Here is a 19,977-nt window from a genome sequence, read left to right as displayed (position 1 = left end):
AATGAGCCTGCTTCTTCCGTCATTTTCAGCCAGTGAACAAGGGCGGCAAACCCGCTCGAAACACGTATGGCATGTATGGAGAGCTTTGGGACATGCTGTCAACGGAGCAACCTGTGGCGATTCGTGCTGTAACCTCTCTGTGTGCGGCAGCTCCATAAGGGTAACATTTTGTCTATGGATTTCAGAGCGGCTGGCTCGGTCCCGGAGCTGCCCCGCCGCTATCGGGCAGATCCCGAGAGCTGTGATACACGAACTCTTGTTGGAACAGAGGGGGCCTCAGCCAAAGGCAGATAATGGCCCTGGGGACAGTGGTGCAATCATCGCTCCTCACCTAACAAGGACAGTTATATTTTAATGACGAAGGCAGCAGCACACTTGTTTTGAAAAAAACGGGAGTCATGGCATTATTTTGGGACTACTGCGACCAGAGTGCCTGTTTTGTAAGACGCCCACATGGGCGGGACTCGCTATTCCAATAAATCAGATGTTTTCAATGAGCCTGCTTCTTCCGTCATTTTCAGCCAGTGAACAAGGGCGGCAAACACGCTCGAAACGCATATGGCATGTATGGAGAGCTTTGGGACATGCTGTCAATGGAGCTACCTGTGGCGATTTGTGCTGTAACCCCTCTGTTTGCGGCAGCTCCATAAGGGTAACCTTTTGTGTATGGATATATATATATATATATATATATATATATGTGTGTGTGTGTATATATGCGTGTGTGTATATATGTGTGTGTATATGTATGTGTGTATATGTGTATATATGTGTGTTTGTGTATATATATGTGTGTGCATATGTATTTGTGTGTGTATATATATATATATGTGTGTGTATATATATATGTGTGTGTGTGTATATATATGTGTGTGTATATCCGAAAATACGATTACTGCGTTTTAGCAGAGATCAGCCGGCACTCCAAAAGGTAAGTCAATCAATTATTTATTGAAGTGATGATACATCAATGCATTTCAACAGCTTCTCGCTGCCTTGTTCACGATGCAGATGAATCATCTGTTTCGATTAAAATAGGCATTAAGAAGTAGACATGGGAAGGAGGAGCCTAGCTCGCGACCGAGATGGCCGCGCTTTAGCTCGGCTCCGTTCGCCCGCCTGGGTTTTCACATTTATCCTGCTGTAATCCTGCCCCGGGAAGCCCTGTTTGCTGAGTGGTGGTGCTGCGACGCTTTGCAGGCACTTACCTCTTGTTCCGGTTATCCTGGCTGCTGTAGATCCGGTGCAGTGCCCCCGATTGTGTTGGGGTGTCGGAGGCGGACTGGCCTGGATCTTCTTGCCGGCTCCCGGGCCAGACGGAGCCTGCGGATCTGCCCTCCGGGGCGCGGAGGAGGTGGTCGGAGGGCCGTTGTTCGTGTGGGCCGGAGGTCCTTCCTGGCCGATTCCTGTGGGGAGGAGGCCTATGGTGGAGGCGCTGCCTTCCGTGGTCGAAGCTCCTCGTGTGTCTGGCTTGCTCTCCCTTTGTTCTCCGGTCCGGCCATTTTGATTTTGCCGCCCGGACTCGGAGAACGGGACCGGCGGCGTTGGGTGGCCGGCGACTCCCTTTCTTCTGGTGGCCCCCCTTCCTGCCCGGGGTGCTCTGTTGCCGGTCAGCGGGACTTTGTTTGCCTTACTGCCGCCTCGGCGGAGATTTACAGCCGCGCTGCCTTGTCGGACTCTCAAAATGGCGGCCGACCCCGAGTGTCTTGACCGGGCCTGGGCGAGCGCTGGGGGCCCGCCGCATGGCCCGGGTGCCCGATACTGTGAATGTTTTCCTACACTTAAGGAGTTACTGGACACCCTGCTCTCCTGGCGGCTCTGTGTGACCGCGCCTATCCTAGCTTCGGAGATGGTTCCTCACGGCGGGCCTCCTGAGCCCCCACGGCCAGACGTGATTGTGCCGCCGCGGGGTGCGGCTGGAATTATCCTGGCGGAATTGGCCCCGGCTCCGACCGCGTCTGCTGCTGTACGGAACTTGATGGCGCCTCCTCCTCCTGCGCTACCTTCGTTCTCTCGGGCCCGGGAGCTGGATTTTACCTGGCCTGGCCTTCATGACTCTCCCGCTTCCTTTCGGTCGCTGCTGCCCGGCGATGTCTCCTGTGCTGGCCCAGATGGGTCGGTTCTTCTGGACATATCCTTGGACTTGTGCCTGCATCGTTTGCTACACTTCGTGACTTTCCTGGATCGTCCGTGTTCCACTTTACGTGCCTTTTCCGGACTGCCGTTGGATCTTCCTGCTGTCTGTCTCCTGTTCTTCGTAACCTGGTCCTCGCTGGATCGGACCGTTTCCACTTTGGACAAACAAGGACAGGGCTAATGTATATTGGCATCTGTGTGCGGTAGTCTTGCACTGGTTTGGATGGTCAACCTGTCCCGGTATGGTTCTGTGTGATTGACTGGTGACCCTGGACTCTAACCCGATGTTCTTTGGCTTCCCGGGGACTTGGCTCCTCGACTCAGGCGGGTGGCTGGGTGCGTTTACTCCTGTCTCCCGGCCCTCCCCCATGTATGTCTGTGTGTGTTTCCCATCCCTCGTTTCCTTCTCTTCCCTTCCCATTTTTGTCTTTGTTTCCGACTTAACTTTGCTCCGCTATATTTCGGGTTCTAATTAGGGCGACAGGCACGCTGCGGGGGGGTAGGCCGTAGCCTTCTGCAGGGGTGCAGGGTGGGCTTTAGGGGTGGGTTGGGGGGGGTCTGTCCGTATTGGGGGGTCTTTTTCCTCCCTTATTTCCTCTCCTTTTTGTTCTATGGCTCTTGTGTGTTCACTTTTTCCGGGACTCCGTCTCCTCCTGTATCCCCCTGGGGAGTTTCTGTGACTTTCGTATTCCGGTATGTATCTGATTGTAGCTCGCTGGGTAATTCGGTATCGATTTTTGCTATGTCGCTTGCCGGACTCTATTATCCTGCTTTCACTCCTGGGGGTGCGTGGTTTGGTGGGAGTCCCTTCTTTCGTTCCCTTTTTCCCTCTCCCCTTTTTCCTCCTTTATGGGGGTCCTTTTATTTTGTTGGGATGCGTATCGTATTGTCTTTTATTATGTGGGCCTTTTTGATCATGTCTCCTCATTTTGGGTGGGGGCGGCGACGGGTAGGTGCGGTTTGATTGATGCCATTGTCGTTTCTTTATATTCCGATTACGTTTATACTCTCTGATAGCTATGTTGGTATGGCCTCTTTTGTCATTCTGTGACCGTAAGATGGCGGCTTGCCGCGGCCCCTCCCTGGTTGTTTTTTGCACGGCCCATGATTCTTCTGTTTCCCCACCCCGCATTAGAAAATTAACCTTTTATTGTCCTGTTCTTGCTGATTGCTCGATGCTCCTATTGTTTCTCCTGTGCTCCTGGTGACATATCCTGTTGAAAATTTGTTTTTCATTTACTGCGTTGTCTACCATGTGGTGGCCAGCCCTCGTGGGTTTTAGGCCCGTATTTGTGAGCTTTCTTTGTACAATAAAGGTTTTAAAAAAAAAAAAAAAAAAAAAGAAGTAGACATGGGTGACAGACTACGTGTAAACAAAGTGCTGTGCAAGACATGACGGCCATCTTAGAACATTTTGTTAAAAAATAAATAACAATTGGAACTGAAACATGTTATGGCATTTTGACACTTTACAATGTTTTAAAGTACTTGTGTAGATGAAAATATTTATCACAATTGCGGCAATCGGAAATAATTATTTGCAAGAAAATTAATTCTTTGCATTTTTCATCACATTTCCTATAATGCCTGCCTTATAATATAACAGCATGTTGGATAATTTATTTATCAAATTTAATTAATAAATAAATCCATTTTAATTACTAGAAAGGCCAGTGCCTCATTATTGCTGTTTCACAATTATACAAAGTGCAAGTGCTTTACCTTCCTTTCCTCCCACATGCAGTACAAAAGTTCAGAAAGTGCTAGTGCTTTCTACACATCTCCTTTCCTTATATTTACTCTTGGCAGGTACTAGACATGCCAATAATTCTCACTGTTCTCAACAGTAAAAAAGTGCAAGTGCTTATTCAGTGCCATTGTATCTCAGATTACCTTTTTTTGTTTGCTTTAACAATTCTAGAAAGTGCAAGTGCTTGTTTATTCACAGTACTAGATCTCATATTAATTCTCTTTTCTTAAAGTGCTAGTGCATTACAGTATATTATTCCTGTTAAAAACCCAGAATATATTCATATACTTCTCTCTCCCTTATAACAAAATTTCAATAAATATCTCCATCAACAAATATAAATATATAAATACCCTTCATTCTTAAAAATCCAAGTGTAAAAGGATTAATTTGCACTTTCACAATGTACTGTTTCATTTAATCAATTTTAAACTTTCATCTTTGCTTCATGACTTGTTTGCTTCATTTCATGCCAACTTTCTATAATAACATTTAAAAACAAATTCTTCTTTCTCATATGCAGCATTTTTACATAGATTCCAATGTCATCTTTCCTCTAGTTCACGCAAGTATAAAAATCTTCATCAATATTTAATCCATAGGGCTCTTTACTATTAAATTCCAAAATAAAATAGGCTTAGAGCCTCCTAAGTTCCTTTTCCCTATCCCCCCTCTCTTCCTTTTGGGTATTTCTGCTATACAGCTATACTGCAAGCTGGAGGGATTACTTTCATGGAATGTTTCGAAGTGCACAGCCACCGGGTATGTTCTATCCTTGTTAATGATTGCTCTGCGGTGCTGTAAAATTCTCTGATGTACAGGTAGAGTGATGCTCCCTATATATACTTTCATACACAGGCATTGTAATAGATACACCACAAAACTAGACTTGCAAGTTAGATGGCCTTTTACCGCAATAGTTTTATTAAAAAATTTCTTAAAATGCGTTCGATTCAGCCCATGTTGACACGCCTTACACTTGACATTTTTATATATTTTTATATATATGTGTGTATATATATATATATGTGTGTGTGTGTGTGTATATATATATGTATATATATGTATATATATATATATATATATATATGTGTGTGGGTGCATATATGTGTGTGTGGATATGTGTGTGTGTATATATGTATATATGTGTGTGTGTGTGTAAATATATATTTATATTTATCATTCCTTCGTTCGCTTCACAAATTCCTCAAACCACAATAGAGCAGACACCAATTCAGTTTTCTTTTTTCTGGATTTTATTTGTCTTCCACCATTTATGTATGTATTGATTTGGTGTAAATCCGTTCAATACTTTTAGAGAAATTGAGGCTCAAAACATTGTATATTTCATACCACAGAGAATCTTCGGAGCTGACAGATCTCAAAAAGAGATCTTATTGGTTGCCACCACAAGTGGCCACCGATTTATAGGAACGAGGGGCATGTGGCCTCCCTCCCTGAACATCCCCGGGGACCCCAACCCCCTGGGCCACATTTAATTTAAAGAGGCAACCTCTGAATTCCCCGGGGACCCCATTCTCTGCGGCTGCATGCAATTTAAAATGAAGAGAGCACACAGTCCTCAGCACTGAGCCCTGAAAGGCCACTGGGACTGCAAGTAAAAAAAAAAGTTTGTGCTGCTCCTTCTCAGAGCCTCAAAAGGCCCCGGAGCCCCTATCCCTTGACCCATCTCTATGCTTTTGTCGTGGGAAGCACATCCTTGGGAGCCTGCTGAGTGGAACAAAGCCAGCTCCCGCTGCAGGATGGGTGCATGCAAGGGAGCCGGTAGGGCCATGGGCTTTCCCCGTGACCCCAATGTTATGTTATGTTATGTTATTGTGTCTTATAAAGCGCGACAGCTGCCCCAGCAAAGGGGCGTCCCGGCGCTAGTGAAGGAAAGGACTGATATAGCAGAAGAGTAGGCACGGACTAAGATGAAGGGAAAAGAAAAGTCTTATAATTCTCAAAGTCTTGTGGGCACCGTGGGTGGGACCACGGAACCCAGCATAGGCCCTGTGGGAGGGGGTCCCCAGGGATAGTTTTTGGATCAGGGAGGGGGCTCACGCTCCCCCGTTAAAATAATTTTTGCCCCAGAGTATAGGGTCCCCGGGGCCAGCAATGGCTCAGGGAGGGGAGCTGCAATCCCCCTCCCCTTAAAATAAACGTTGGCCCTGGGGGATAGGGTTAGTAGTGGATCGGGGTGGGGGACTGCATGCCCCCTTCCAAATATAAAAACAAATTCAAGAGTCTTGCCACCTTCCACATGGCACCCAGGATGGATGCTGGCAGAGAAGCTGGTTGGGTCGTGTGGGTTCCTCCTACAATGTCCAACATGGCCGCTGTGAATTTTCACAGCGGCCAGTGGCCATAATTGATTACAGCCTCAGCTGGCCGATGCAAGCTGCAGCAGCACTGTGGGCCAAGCACTATGATGATTGCATTGCTGCTGGTGCAAACCAGTAGCCAGCCGCTGTCAACTTAACTTTCCGCTATGGCAGCAGGACGTGATGTCCAATTACAGCGCCTGGGGAGGCCAGACAGTGACTTACAATCACATGACTTTAGGCAGTAGGCTGTCTGACTCTGCTGCACTGCGGGAGTCATCTGATGAGATTTATTATTGCAGAGCAGTGAGTTTGCCAGCAAGCAGCCCATGGCTTAGGTCAGCTGCAAGCGCCCCAAGCCTGCGGGAGCACCACACAGGCCACGGACGACACTCTGATAGCTGCCACACTACTGAGTTTTAGGCATCGCTTCAGCAGACACATAATGCAGAATGCATCATATGCGTGACAGTGCATTTCAGTTTGGTAATGCGGAGGACCACACTAAAATGTGTTAGTCTAGCGCCTGATGCTTGGTACTTGGCAGGACTGCCAGTATGTCTCCCTTCATAAAAGGACACCCTTTAAATTGTTACACATAGTCAGCTGTGTTCAGACCGTGGCCGGGCCTGCTCCCAACTCCCAACTGGATGCCCTGCTCTCAACTCCCCACTTGCGCCCAAAACTCCAGGGCCCAACTGCTTGCTCTGCCAAACTCCCCTTTGTGCATGGCTGAAGATCAAAAGCCATGGGCTGCAGGGAAGAGGGTGTCCGTAGGAGGGTGGGAGCAGAGCTAGGTCCTCCACTCAACCCCACACTGCGCAGGGCCAAAGGCAGTGTATAGGAGGGAGTTGGAGAGTTGGGTGTAACGTGTGTGTGTATGTGTGTGTGTGTGTGTGTGTGTATATATAGATATATATTTATATATTTATATATATATGTGTGTATGTGTGTATATGTATATATATACATATACACACACACACATGCCCACTGAATAAGCCTTTTGCTTCAGCGATTCTAGGTTACAATCAAGTGTGATCATAACACTGATTTGACTCCGCAAACTTCCTCTTCAGCTGGGCACAGAGGATGTATTGGTAAAGCGAAATATTACATTGCATAGAACATCTTAAGGTTAATATGCATATTGACCCAACTATAATATAAATGCATATATTCTCAAAATAATAACACTGCTTCAATACGGTTTTGTTGCTAGTGATACATATTCTGGCTGAACTAGTCATTCTACCCCACACCACTCTCTAACAGTAAACCTTGACTGTTCGACCTCGCTGCCCCTCAGAATTGAAAACCTGAAGAGGAGGTACTTAACAATTCAGTGATCTTGCAACAGTATCTGGTTCCTCTGTTTCCAGGAACATCAGCAGTGCTTGTTACTAGGATTTCCTAACAGCCCTTTAGTAACAAAGGCTCAACAACTTACCTGACACTACCGATTATTTGTCAGATTTATTGGTTGGTCAGATTTCTCCCAATCTATTTGGACGCTGGAGCAGTAAAATAGGACATAAGCTGTAATGCAGTTGAATTTGAACCATTCATAAAGCTAACTTTGTTCGATGCCCATCCTAGTTTACATAAAGTTTGCTACATCTTTAACAGAGAAGTACATGTGTGTGTAATATTTGCATAGTGTTAACCAAGCTGAAATGCCACCTAGCAATATGATAGATGTGGAGATCTGATTTGCAGTTCATACATGTTTGCATGCATTTGACACTAAAATGAAAATGAATGTTGTTTGAAGTGACCGAATGGCCATGTTTCTATTTTTCTAAGCGGTGGTCCTGTTCGGAGAGCCCATCCGTTGGGAAACCAGCCTGCAGTTAATTACAGATGTCCTCCTGAGTGGGGGGAACCCTGCAGCCTGGCTCTCACCACCACCGTACCCCCATATCCCAGTCTTGGCATGTAACATGGATCTCATGTGGATGGCAGAAGCCAAGATGCCAAGGTAGGAAAGAAAATCAAATGCCAGATTTTAGGAAATTTGCAGTGTAGTCAAAATAACTGCTGTGATCTGATCAGTTTTTACTATGACTTAGCCTCCTTTATCCCGAAAGCTCAAATAGGTTTGAGGGAGAAGTAAGGAGCAAACTACAAGTTTGCTTCGTGGCGGTGATAGAGAGTGACGGCACAAAACCTTCACTGAGCTACTTACTATGACCATTATCACCACTGTTATAGTGTAGAAGCACCCAGGACGAAGAAAGGGGATCAACCTTGTATAATAGAAGTGCCAGACTTGATAGTCTTTGATTTTGAGCTGGTTAAAAGGCAAATCATTTTTTCTTGATGTATCAGGCATAACCCTAAAACACTTCCTACATGGATAACACTCAAAGCCCACAAAATTCCAACCACACACATCAGTCATTTAATACGAACCCCAAGCCTTCTAGTCCTTACTCATCTGTGCTCCACTACTTGCTAAAGCGCAGCAACCGATGTTGGGAGAAGAACACTACTCTGTTTAAAATGCATGACATCAAAACAGTTCCCCATAGGACACGCTGCAATTAAGTGTTCTTTAAACCTAGGGCCTGATTATGATGGCGGACGGCCTTCTGTCCGTCCACCATCGTCCCGGGGATGGGAAACGCCCGCCTATGAGGTGGCGGTCCCACATATGGAATTACGATGCAACCGCCACCATGGCGTTCGCATCTGCTATATTTAACATTGCGGCGGGTGCTGCAGCTAGCAATGTTAAAAATACACCTTAGACATTTCCCTGCAATATGTGGCAGACACCATGTGGCAGGGAAATGCTATGGTGTGCCCCCCCAGTGCTCTTTTCCCTGGCCCAGGGATTAAGGGGGGGCCCGCCACGGGCCCCCAAATCTGATTTCCACCTGCCATTTTGTGGTGGGTTGTCCGCCACGAAATGACCGGCGGAAAAGGGATATCATAATTCCAAGGCAGTGCCTGACAGGCACGGCTGCCATGCTGGCCAATGCAGTAGCTCCCACAGGCGGTCAGAAAATGACCGCCTGTCGGAACTGTGGCAGTCTGTCTTTCTGACCGCCACGTTTCTGCCCGCCAGATTACTAATCCTTACGTAAACCTCAGTACGATGGCGGAGGGCCTGCCACCAACAGGCTGTTGGTGGCGGGCCTTAATTCATTGTAATCATGCTCCAAGTACTCACTACGGTGTAGCTGCATGCCTGATATTCACCTGCCTACTTTGTGAAGTGTAAAAAGTGTAATATAAGCACAATTGTAATACAATAGTATATACTCTCTTAAAAGAGAGTCTGCTGTTGATCTGCCCGCTAGTAAACTTGGAATGTCTGAAAACAACGCTGCTTGAAAAACCATTTTGAGGACATGCCAAATAAAACTTTGTTGGATATTAGATGACATGCAAGAGACTTTGACCACTATATCACTAACCCAAACCTGTCCAAATTCAGTTATGGCTAGAGGTCATTATCATGTGACCTCCTCTTCATCATAATATGAGAAATGAGTAAGTGGTTTCAGTGCAGTTCCTGGACGTCAAGCCTTCACACTGCTAAATCAGACCTAATTGGCACTCAGTAGTAGGGGTGGCCGGAATTTGCGTCATCGCGCTACGCAAAGCTACACGAAACGGTACAAAATCTCTGCAAGCATGCAAAAGTTCTGCGAACACGCGGAATTGATTGTTCCGCCCTTTCGCAATACTTTTTTACTGTTCACGAACGGTGTTTGCGTGCTCGAGGAGAAATATCTTGTGAACACGCATTTTGAAAGCGCGAACAAGCAAAATCTCAGCGAAGCCGCGGATCGTGGAATTTTTGGCAATTCCGCATTCTCTGCGGAACGCGAAATTACCCAATTTCCTCAAATTCCATAGTTGTGGCTTTTTGTTGTGTCCCTATTCTTGCAAAGCAGAATCGTGGCTTTACCTCTCTTAATGACCTACAAACTGGGAGTGGATTTTGAAAAGTCATTCTTGCGATATAATTGTCTCATTTTGATCGTCTACACGAAAATGGGGTGAAATTGTACCAGAGATGCAGTGTTGCAGCCAATTGGCTCTCCTCTTATGTGGGTATTTGAGAAGAGTGGCAAGGTTAGTCTTCACCTTGACATTCAAGGCAACTTAGCAGGAGAAATCTGCTGTGATGCCTGCATTACCACTTCAGCCTTCTATAGGTGTGAAGAATGAAAGAAAATATACAAGCTCCTTTCTACCCCATGAAATATGAGGTGATGACTTCTTGGTCTATGATGCCATGTGATTGCCAGAGATTGGTACTAAACTTTCTCTCATTCTTTTGATCGGAGCAGGTTCGGACATGGCACCTTTCTCGTCTGCTTGGAAAACATTTACAAGAAGGTGACGGGCCGTGAACTGAAGTATGAAGCCCTTATAGGCAAACCCAGCATTGTTACGTACAGCTACGCCGAGCACCTGATCAGGCAGCAGTCAGAGCAGTATGGATGGCCACTTCCTATTGGAAGACTCTACGCCATTGGGTAAGATATTAGTCAATGTGCAGATAAAGATATTGCAAAGGTGGTGGATCAACGCTGTTTGCACTGTGGGGAGATCCAGGGTACCTTCTTTCACATCACTTGGTCATGCTCTTTGATATACGCTTTCTGGCAATAAGTGCTCATGGTAATATCACAGGCAATCGCCAAGCATATTACCCCTCACCCCTAAAATGGCCCTACTGGGTCTGATGAATGAGTTGGGGAGTAGGGGGGCAAGATGTGCAAGGCTCTTTGTTGCTATGGGTTTCTTGGTAGCCAAAAGTGATATTGGCCACCACTGGCGATCAGAAGTATCACCTGCCATGGAGGAATGGACACGTGGCATCGACCACTTTGTCAAAGCGGAGGAGCATTGAATGTCTACAAGGGTTCTTCACAGAAATATCACAAGATGTGGGACCTGTGGTGGACTTATAATCAAGATCTTAACCTGCTGTGGAGGGCTCTGTGAATTGATCATTTTCTCTCTGCTTGCATTGTAAATATCTGGGAATAATTGTATGCAGTTTTGTGCCGCTGCTGTGCGTTGTTCAATAAAAAGTGTTTGAAAAAATATATATTTGTGTGAAGGGGTAAAAAGCACTTTTACTTCAATCTCCGATTGGTCTACTGGCATTGCTCCTCTACAGTGCAAACAGAGTAGGCACTCATGTCTTTATGCTTGCAGATATATCTCCATGCCCGCCTGCTGATTCTTGCACACTTGCTGTTCGGATGCTTTACTTTTATAGTCCATACATGAGGGCTGTTATTATGCTTCAGTTTGCAAAACCAACTAACACTAAGGATCTGCATCTCTTGGTAAGAGGCTTTGGAACTACATGGTCTATGAAATGAGCAATGGAAGTACTGCATGCTTCCTTTTATCAGTTGTATTCATGAAACATCTGAGGTTAGTGTAAAAGTAATGGGCATAGAGGTGTTTTTGGTGAGGTAATGCTCTATCTCCATGCCTCCGCCTACAATTTTAATCACATTCATCCAGGTTTTTGAGAGTGTCACTAACTGCTGATGAATCATAGGATCAAATTCAAAGTTCTTTGCAACATCCTTAGAGACTGTTGGGTCAAAGCGCTTGGATACTTTAACAAGATGCCTCCACTTTATATACTGGTCATTGCTGCTCTTTGCGCCATGACACTGGTACATTTTGTAAGTCAAACAGCACAAAAGAAACCCTGGGTCTATTGAACTGGAAGAATGTTAATGGGGTGCCCTGTTTAAAGGACAGTTTCCCTCACCCACCCGAAGGCAGCATGCTTCATAATAGGGTAACCTCCTTGCATGTGAACCTAGTCATAGTGCGGGCTACAATCCCCTCTCTGAAATGGAGGAGTTCAGGGATGTTTTGTTTGTGTCCAAGAGGTATACTAAATAGCTTAAGTGAAGTGGGTGTGGTGTTGGACATTTAAACAAAAAGTATAAAGGTGAGTTAAAACTAGTTCAGGTGTATGTAATTAGGTTTATTCCATCATTTCTCTTGCACTCTCCAGATAAGCAATTTCTTGTTGCATTACAAATACTTGTGTTGCATCTTCTGCTGGGAACTTTATTTTATCCCGGAAACAAAGGTTTGGATTGACTACCTTCTCCACTTCCACCACAGAGCAGCCTGCAAGGACTGCAGGCCCCATATGCCTTGTGGGCTGATGTGCAAATAAGCACAGGGTTGGATTGATTGCCTTCTCCACCTCCTCCACGGACAATCCTATAGGGACAGGAGGCCCCACATGCCTTGTGGGCCGAATATATCTTTTTCTAGGGCTGATGTGCAAATCGATTTTTTTGAGTGCAAAGCCAGTGTATGCAAAAAACTAGCAATGTATCAAAGGCGCATTACCATTCAAGTGTCTGCAAGTTACTGTTTACACTTTGCAAGTTAATACAAATTGTTAGGAAAAGGACGCATAAAATGAGCACCCCACACACTATTTGCATTGTAAACGAACAGTGGTTTGCAGTAGCAGTTCGAAAACATTGATTGAATACCAAAATCTGAAAGAGGGTGGTATCCATTAACAAAGGGGAAGCCGTCAATAAGTGACAGCTTTCACTTTGTGAATGTGAGCTGTAGTCATTGGGGAGAGCACATAGCAATCCAGGGTACAGCAGCGTGCTCCACCAACTCTATCATTCCATTTTTTAAACTTACATTTCCTGTTGCTTTATGGAGCAGGAGCTTCATTGTCTGTAATTTGTGCATGCCAGTGTAGGCATGGAGGCCTGCTATCCTTCGAAGGCTTCTAACCCTACATTCACAGCCACTCGGTAGAACTTGCAAAGAGAATCTTGTCCCATAGATCTGTATAAGGTAGCATTTTTGTGAATCCTACCAAATGTCAGTTTTGCATTGTGACAGATTAGTCACAGCGTGCATCCAGTGTGTTTATGTCCCTCACCTACATTCACACATCAACCTGCTGACAAGATGTGTTGTTCTCCATTTTCCATGGAGTAACTATTTGAATGTTTCTCTCTACTTTTCTGTGTCACTGTTTTTTGCAATGAATGTTCCCACCTCATTCACAAGGCATACCAAATTGACACGCTGAAGATATGTCAATATAGTAACTTATCACACGTCAAAACAAAAATTGTCATCTTGAATTTGTTTGGGAACTTTGCTATTTTTTGTCTCCTATTTGCCTTCCTACAGAGATAATCCCATGGCTGATATCTATGGTGCCAACCTATACAACCAACACCTTAAAACCAACCAGCAAGCAGGTTTACAAGCCAAGGCGAAAGGCAGCTTTATGGATGTGGATGCCATGAATCATGCGCTTCCCAGCTTTGGTAGCACAGAACATTCTTCTGGGAACTATGTACAGAGCTGCACCTCCATCCTGGTCTGCACTGGCGTTTACCAGAACCATGGCAATGTGCCCAATGACCCCAACGAGAGTGTGACAGAGACAGTGTTCCATGGACATCGGGACTTCCACTTTGATCCCAGCCTAGTGGAGGCTTCCTACATTGTGCAAGATGTCAGCGAGGCCGTGGACCTGGTTTTTCAGAAGGAGAATTGGTACCCTGTGTGAGAACTGCAGAGATCACAATTATGTGCTGCAGATACTGTGTTTTGATCAGTAGAACTTGGTAAGTTTACCCAAGATGGCACTGATTTTAAAGTTGTGTTTTTAAATTAATTGAAGGTGCACTTTGGCTGATAGTTTTAGCACCTTGGACATTGTCACCTCCGACAAATGTGAACGAGGACAACGTTAGTTGCCAAATCTTTTCACATGGCAACATCTCCATCATATACCCAAAAATACACTTTTCAATCTCTTTATTCATATCTCTCTAGAGGTATTTAATACTGTTTTTATTGTTATGTTTTATTTAATGAAATTTAATTTTGTACCATGCAGTTCTTACCAAAGCTGTAAGCCACCTGCTTTTTTAAGAACTAGAACCTGAATACTTTCATGTTCAATTGAAACCCCTTACGGGGTACATTTCTGTATCATACAGGGATAAATGTATTGAATTAAAAGCCCACCTGTCATTACTTATGTAGCTGAAACAGAATGGCTATGCCTTTGTCAATGCACACTTTTTAATGGGACTGGAGAAACACGTGGACAGAGGAAGACTGGTATTGTTTCGAGACCAGAGTACCAATATATTTAATCAATAAGGTTTGTAGAGACCATTCATAGAAGGATTCATGGATGGAGCCAAGTCGGTATAGATCCTTATGGCAAGATTTACATAACTTAATGTATCCAGTATTGGTGTATCTTTCATAGATTCACATGCTTGAATAATTCCCTCTCGTCGAGAAGGGAGTCCCACGGTAAAATAATCAAGCACTATGTAACAAACATCAAAGGCTATAATGGCCTTATGCCATATTATTGATAGACTATCTATATCCTTTTTAAAAAAAGGACCAAATGTTGAACATAGCCAATCAGCTGTCAGCACCCTCTAGAACACTCCCAGCAGAGGCATATTCCCTCAGATTTTCAGAGCACGTCGTGTGGAAGGGAGCCTCCCTGAGTGCTACTCGGTTTTTTCTACAGTCTTGACACCATGTCTGACAAAAGAGGCATTTTTTGCCCATGTAAGACTTGTGGCAGAAAAAGGGTCCATGCGGATGATCCACACAAGGATTGTATTTATTGCCTCCATCCTAAACATGAGGACAGGGAATGCAAAGACTGCTGTGCCTTTTCCTCAAAGACTTTCAAGGATAGAGAGAGGACGTTGTTATTGTGGCTCCAGACCACTAAACATCAGACAATTTCTTCAGATGAAGAAAGTGATAGATCCTCCAAGTCTCACAAGAGGGCCAGGTCACAGGACAGTTCCTCCGGAGAAGGGAGGAAACTCCACAAACCTTCTCATGGGACCAAGGACTCAAAAAAGGGGAAAGCAGTGAAACACTCCTCAGATTCTGTATTGGCTGTGCCCTCTATGCCTTCCAGAAAGAACAAAGACTGTCCCAGAGCCTCGTCCTCAGACCCTGTGGGGCATAAATCTTGAAAAAAGTAATCGTCAGTGTCGTTGCCACCTTTGTCGGGAATGACAAACATTACATCGTCGGCACCAACTGTGACAACAACGGCAATATTGGGTCATTTACCCTCGACGAGGGTCTCGCTCTCTTAGAGCCCGCCGATGTTGAGATCACCGTCGGCGCCAAAATCGTTGAAGGCTGTCGACACCCTTCCGTCGACAAGGATACCATCAGCGAAGATACGATTGACGATGAAATCTGCTCTTCCGATTGTATCCACTACGTCTACGAGATTTACTTATATTACTAAGGTAACCAAAACATTTCTGCTCCCAGCCATGTCAGAGTACAGTAAGGTATCGCCTTTAATCCCATCACATCTCTTGGACATACAGGTCTCTGACAATGATGATATTTATGGTGTCGCTCATAGCCTATCAAAGCTACACTTAAAATGTCAAGATGAGAATGATGAGGAAAATGAGGATTATCATCAGTATTATCAATAGAGCTATGTGGCTCCACCTCATCAATACCATTGATTTGGATTTCAGCCAGAACCGCGTCCTAGAGCCATAGCCCATCTGCTGCCTTCTCTCATCCAAGACCTGCAGGCAATGTTGGCGAATTACTGGCAAAGGTTTCCCCGTAGCGGATCAACCTGAGAGGCCACTACCTCAAGCAGACCCACTGGGTAGGCCTGTTTTGCCACATTCAATTACAGCAACGATGACTCCTTGCCCCTTAGCTACAGGTCCTATCGCAGAGGATACGCCTGCTTCAGAAGAAGAAGGAGAGGAGGTCGAGCTCCCTAATGCTCTCCCATAGCCAGATCCTTGGGATGAGTATATCGTACCAACTCCCTCTTCTCCTCCACATCTACCATCAGATTCTCTCCTGGAGGATATTGGAAGATTACATAATTTGATGGAGAGAGCATCCACCAGGCTCCACTTGCCGATACAGTCAAGCAGACTGACTTCTTTCTGTATGATTTCAAGGAGGACACTAGGAAGTCTGTGCACTCCATACCCATTATTGACAACTTGTGGCAGGAAGGCATCAAAATTATGAGTACACCGGGACCCATACCTCTGGTACTACCGTGGACCTAAAGGAAATATAGAGTTCCAGATGATTCTCCATCTTGCCTCACCAGACACCCCAGACCAGATTCTGTCATTTCTCAAGTGGCTCAAAGATGATTCAATAACTCTGCCAGCCCATCACTACTCCACCTGATAAGTAAGGGTGCAGGATGGACATTCAAGGAAAGCGTTTCTCCATTATGGCCGTAGTCACAATTAGGACAGCTAATGCCTTAGCCATTATTGGCCGTTATGATGGCCAGATGTGGTCAGACATGGGAGATTTGTTGGCTCTCATACCAGAGTAAATAAAGCAGGAAGCTAGAAAGATCCTGTTGGAGGGAGAACCTGCAGCGTCGGAAACCATTGACTGGGCTCTGGTTGTAGCCAATTCTGTTTTAGGCAATTGCCAGGTGCCGCCTTCAGGTCAGATATACAGTCAAAGATTTTGGATACAGCTTTCAACAGTGATTCCCTGTTTGGAAAGCACATAGACGAGGCATTTTTAGCTATTAAGACCGATACAGACCCGACAAAATCCTTAGGCACATTACAATATCGGAAAGTCCCATTCAGTGGGGCTAGAGGACGAGGTTTTACCTCTTATATAGGAAGTTACCAGAGAATCCCACATTATCAGCCCTACCAATCTCAGTACCGGCAAAATTATAAAACTCCAGCATACCGGCAGTCTTCTTCAGCTGATTTCTCTCGCCAATGAGGCCTCAAAAGAACGCCTTCCCAAAGTCGTTACTCTAACAGAAAACAATGATCACATCCGGGTTCCAGCTTGCCTCCCCTCACAGCCCGTGGGTGCGAAGATTTCCAGCTATGTGAATCAGTGGCGCAATATAACAACAGATCAGTGGGTGTTAGACCTTGTCATCTTTGGACACACCTCAAAATCACTCAGTGACCAAAGAATACTCCACCCAGGGGAGCCCCCCCTTTTGTCTTAACTTACTAAGCAAGGAAGCTCAGGTCATGCTCTCCAAAGGAGCAATAGAAGAGGTCCCTTTATTTCAAGGGCGAAGAGGTTTATATTCCCATTTTTTCCCGATAAAGAAGAAATCAGGGGAATGGAGATCAATGCTAGACCTCAGAAATTTCAACAAGTTCCTCAGGAAATAGATGTCCAGGATGGTAACACTCTCCGAGATTCTTCGTCGTCTCACCTCGCTCAACATGGAAGACGCATATTTCCACATCGCTATCCATCAGAAGAATCAGAATTTTTAAGATTAACAGTAGCTGGTACCCACTACCAATTCAAAGTTTTTCCGTTTGGCCTCAAATCGGCAACAAGAATCTTTACCAAGTGCCTGGTCGCAGTAGCTGCAGCCCTACGATCTCAAGGACTCCAGGTATTTCCATATCTGGATGACTGGTTACTCAAAGCACCAACAGCACGGAAAGCCACTCAAACTACAAACACTTGCCTTCAGTTGTTCTGGGCTCTAGGCCTCACTGTGAACAAAGAAAAATCTTCACTCCTTCCCAGTCAAGTTATATCATTTCTGGGAGCTACAATAGATACAATCCAGTGCTAAGAAGGGAGACTAATATGACTGCAACAGCTAGCAAAGAACATGTCGACAAAAGTGTCTGATTAAGTACTAAAACATACAAATTTCTCCTGGGAATGTGTCCATCAGCAATAGATCTAGTACCTCAAGTCAGGTTAAGGATGAGACCTCTTCAGGTAGAACTCCAGGAGCAATGTCTGCAAGCATCAGTATTATTCGACGATATAATACAGATCACAACCCGCATGTAGGAAGCCCTGCAATGGTGGTTTCACAGAACAAATATCTCAAAAGGCCTTACTTTCCTTCAAATCATCCTAGATTTAATTTCAACCACAGACATATCTATAGATGTCTGGGGGGCAATCTGCAGAAGTTAAAGATCCGGGGACAATGTTCCAGTGTGCAAAGGTTACAGTACATAAACAGGCTAGAGCTCAAGGCCATCATTCTCTTTCTTCAGGCTTTCCTGCCAAGGATAGCACGTTTCTCAGTGCTGGTTCGTACAGACAATATGACCAGCATGTACTACCTCAACAAGCAAGGGGAAACCAAATCCATCACGCTATCGCAGAAAGAGCAGGAGCTGTGGGACTGGATAACGCAACACAGAATCTTGCTCAGAACCAAGCATGTCCGAGGGCTACACAACAAGCTAGCAGATACCTTAAGCAGAACGTAGTCCAGTTGCCACAATTGGGAAATGGAACAGTGCAAGCTCGACATGGTGCTCCAGATGTGGCAAAAGCCAGCTTTGCACCTTTTTGCAATGAGAGAGAACGCCAAATACCAGTCCTATGCCAGCAGGTTTGTCAGGGATATATGCTTACGCCTTTCCCACCCATGCCATTTATTCCCAGGATGCTGACCAAAATGAAAAGGGATTGCCGTTGTCTCATCCTGATAGCACCACGATGTCTCAGGCAACACTTGTTCCCGGAACTTCTTCTGTTGTTGGAATCGAAACCCATACGCCTACAACCATCACCATCTCTCCTGACCAGAGACATGGGGCAAGTAGGTCAACCAGACCTGGAGTCTCGTCATTTGCTTCTGAGTTCTTGGAGTTCAAGACATGAATCTCTCAGGAGTGCAGAGATATAATTGCAAGATCTATAGCCAAAAGCACGAATAAGATGTACTGCCTAAAGTGGAAACTGTTCTGCTGCGGGTGCCAAAGGAACAACAAACACCTGTTTCAAACATCTCCTGAACAGATTTTTTTTTGGGGGGAGGGAGTTTTGTAAAGCCAGAACTCGATCCGAAGGTATCAGAGTGCTATACATGAGCACGTTACAGACGGACACATTACATTTGGTAGGCATGGGAAGATTAAATGATTTGCCCTTAATCACAGGATGTTGAGCGCCCCTGCCAAGACTCGAACTTGGTTCCCCATCTTCGAGTTTGACCATCCTATCTCCTATCCCTAACAAAATCAGGTCTTACATTCTCTTCAGCTAAGGTGCACCTCGCCTCAATTTCCCGCTACAGAAGATCTCCTCAAGTTTTGTCTCTCTGTGCCTTGAGTCTAGTGAACAATTCATGAGGGGACTCTACCGTGCCTTCCCTCCGGTGCAAGCGCACTCTCCGGAATAAAGTCTTAACTTAGTTCTTGCGAAAATGATGAGGCAGCCCTTTGAACCAATTCACAAAACCGAGCTAACATTTCTGACTTGGAAGGTAGCTTTCCTCCTGGTTCTCACTTCCACAAGGTGAGTTAGCGAAACCAGGCTTTTACCATCAAAGAACCATTTCCAGATTTCACAGAAAATTATGTGGCTCTACAGACAAAGCTAACTTGTATTCCAAAGGTTTAGACTCAGTTCCATCTTAACGAACCAGTCATACTCCAATTTTCTTTTTCAAATCCATCTACACCAGCAGAGCAAGCGTTGCATACGCTAAATGTAAAATAAATCTCAAATTCTACCTGCATAAGACTAAGGACATAAGAAGGACTGATCAGCTACTGGTGGCTTACGGACAGGGCCGGTAAGAAACAGCAGTTACTAAAATCATTGTTGTAAGATGGGCCTTTGCGGCAATCCAATTCTGCCACAACAAGGCTAACAAGCCCTCAACAAGAAGGATTAAGGCCCATTCCACCAGAGCAGTGGCCACATCGGCAGCTCTTTTCGCTAGAGTGACGCTGGACAAGATTTGTC

The 19,977-nt window shown here is 45.2% G+C and overlaps 1 protein-coding gene across 1 annotated transcript in view; it reads left to right on the top strand.

Annotated features, from left to right (window-relative positions):
* Positions 1 to 14,223, top strand: part of HDHD5 (haloacid dehalogenase like hydrolase domain containing 5) — a 165,774-nt gene extending 151,551 nt beyond the window's left edge. The window contains exons 6-8 of the mRNA XM_078673655.1: positions 8,017 to 8,191; positions 10,518 to 10,706; positions 13,384 to 14,223. Coding sequence (XP_078529781.1) covers positions 8,017 to 8,191; positions 10,518 to 10,706; positions 13,384 to 13,768 — 749 coding nt within the window. The 3' untranslated portion in view covers positions 13,769 to 14,223. The remainder of the gene's footprint in view (positions 1 to 8,016; positions 8,192 to 10,517; positions 10,707 to 13,383) is intronic.
* Positions 14,224 to 19,977: the final 5,754 nt, after the last annotated feature.

This window comes from Lissotriton helveticus, chromosome 1_1 (genome assembly GCF_964261635.1).
Source record: "Lissotriton helveticus chromosome 1_1, aLisHel1.1, whole genome shotgun sequence".
NCBI classification, from domain to species: domain Eukaryota; kingdom Metazoa; phylum Chordata; class Amphibia; order Caudata; family Salamandridae; genus Lissotriton; species Lissotriton helveticus.
The sequence above is the reverse complement of the archived record's forward strand: the minus strand, read 5'-3'. Positions and strand labels throughout refer to the sequence as shown.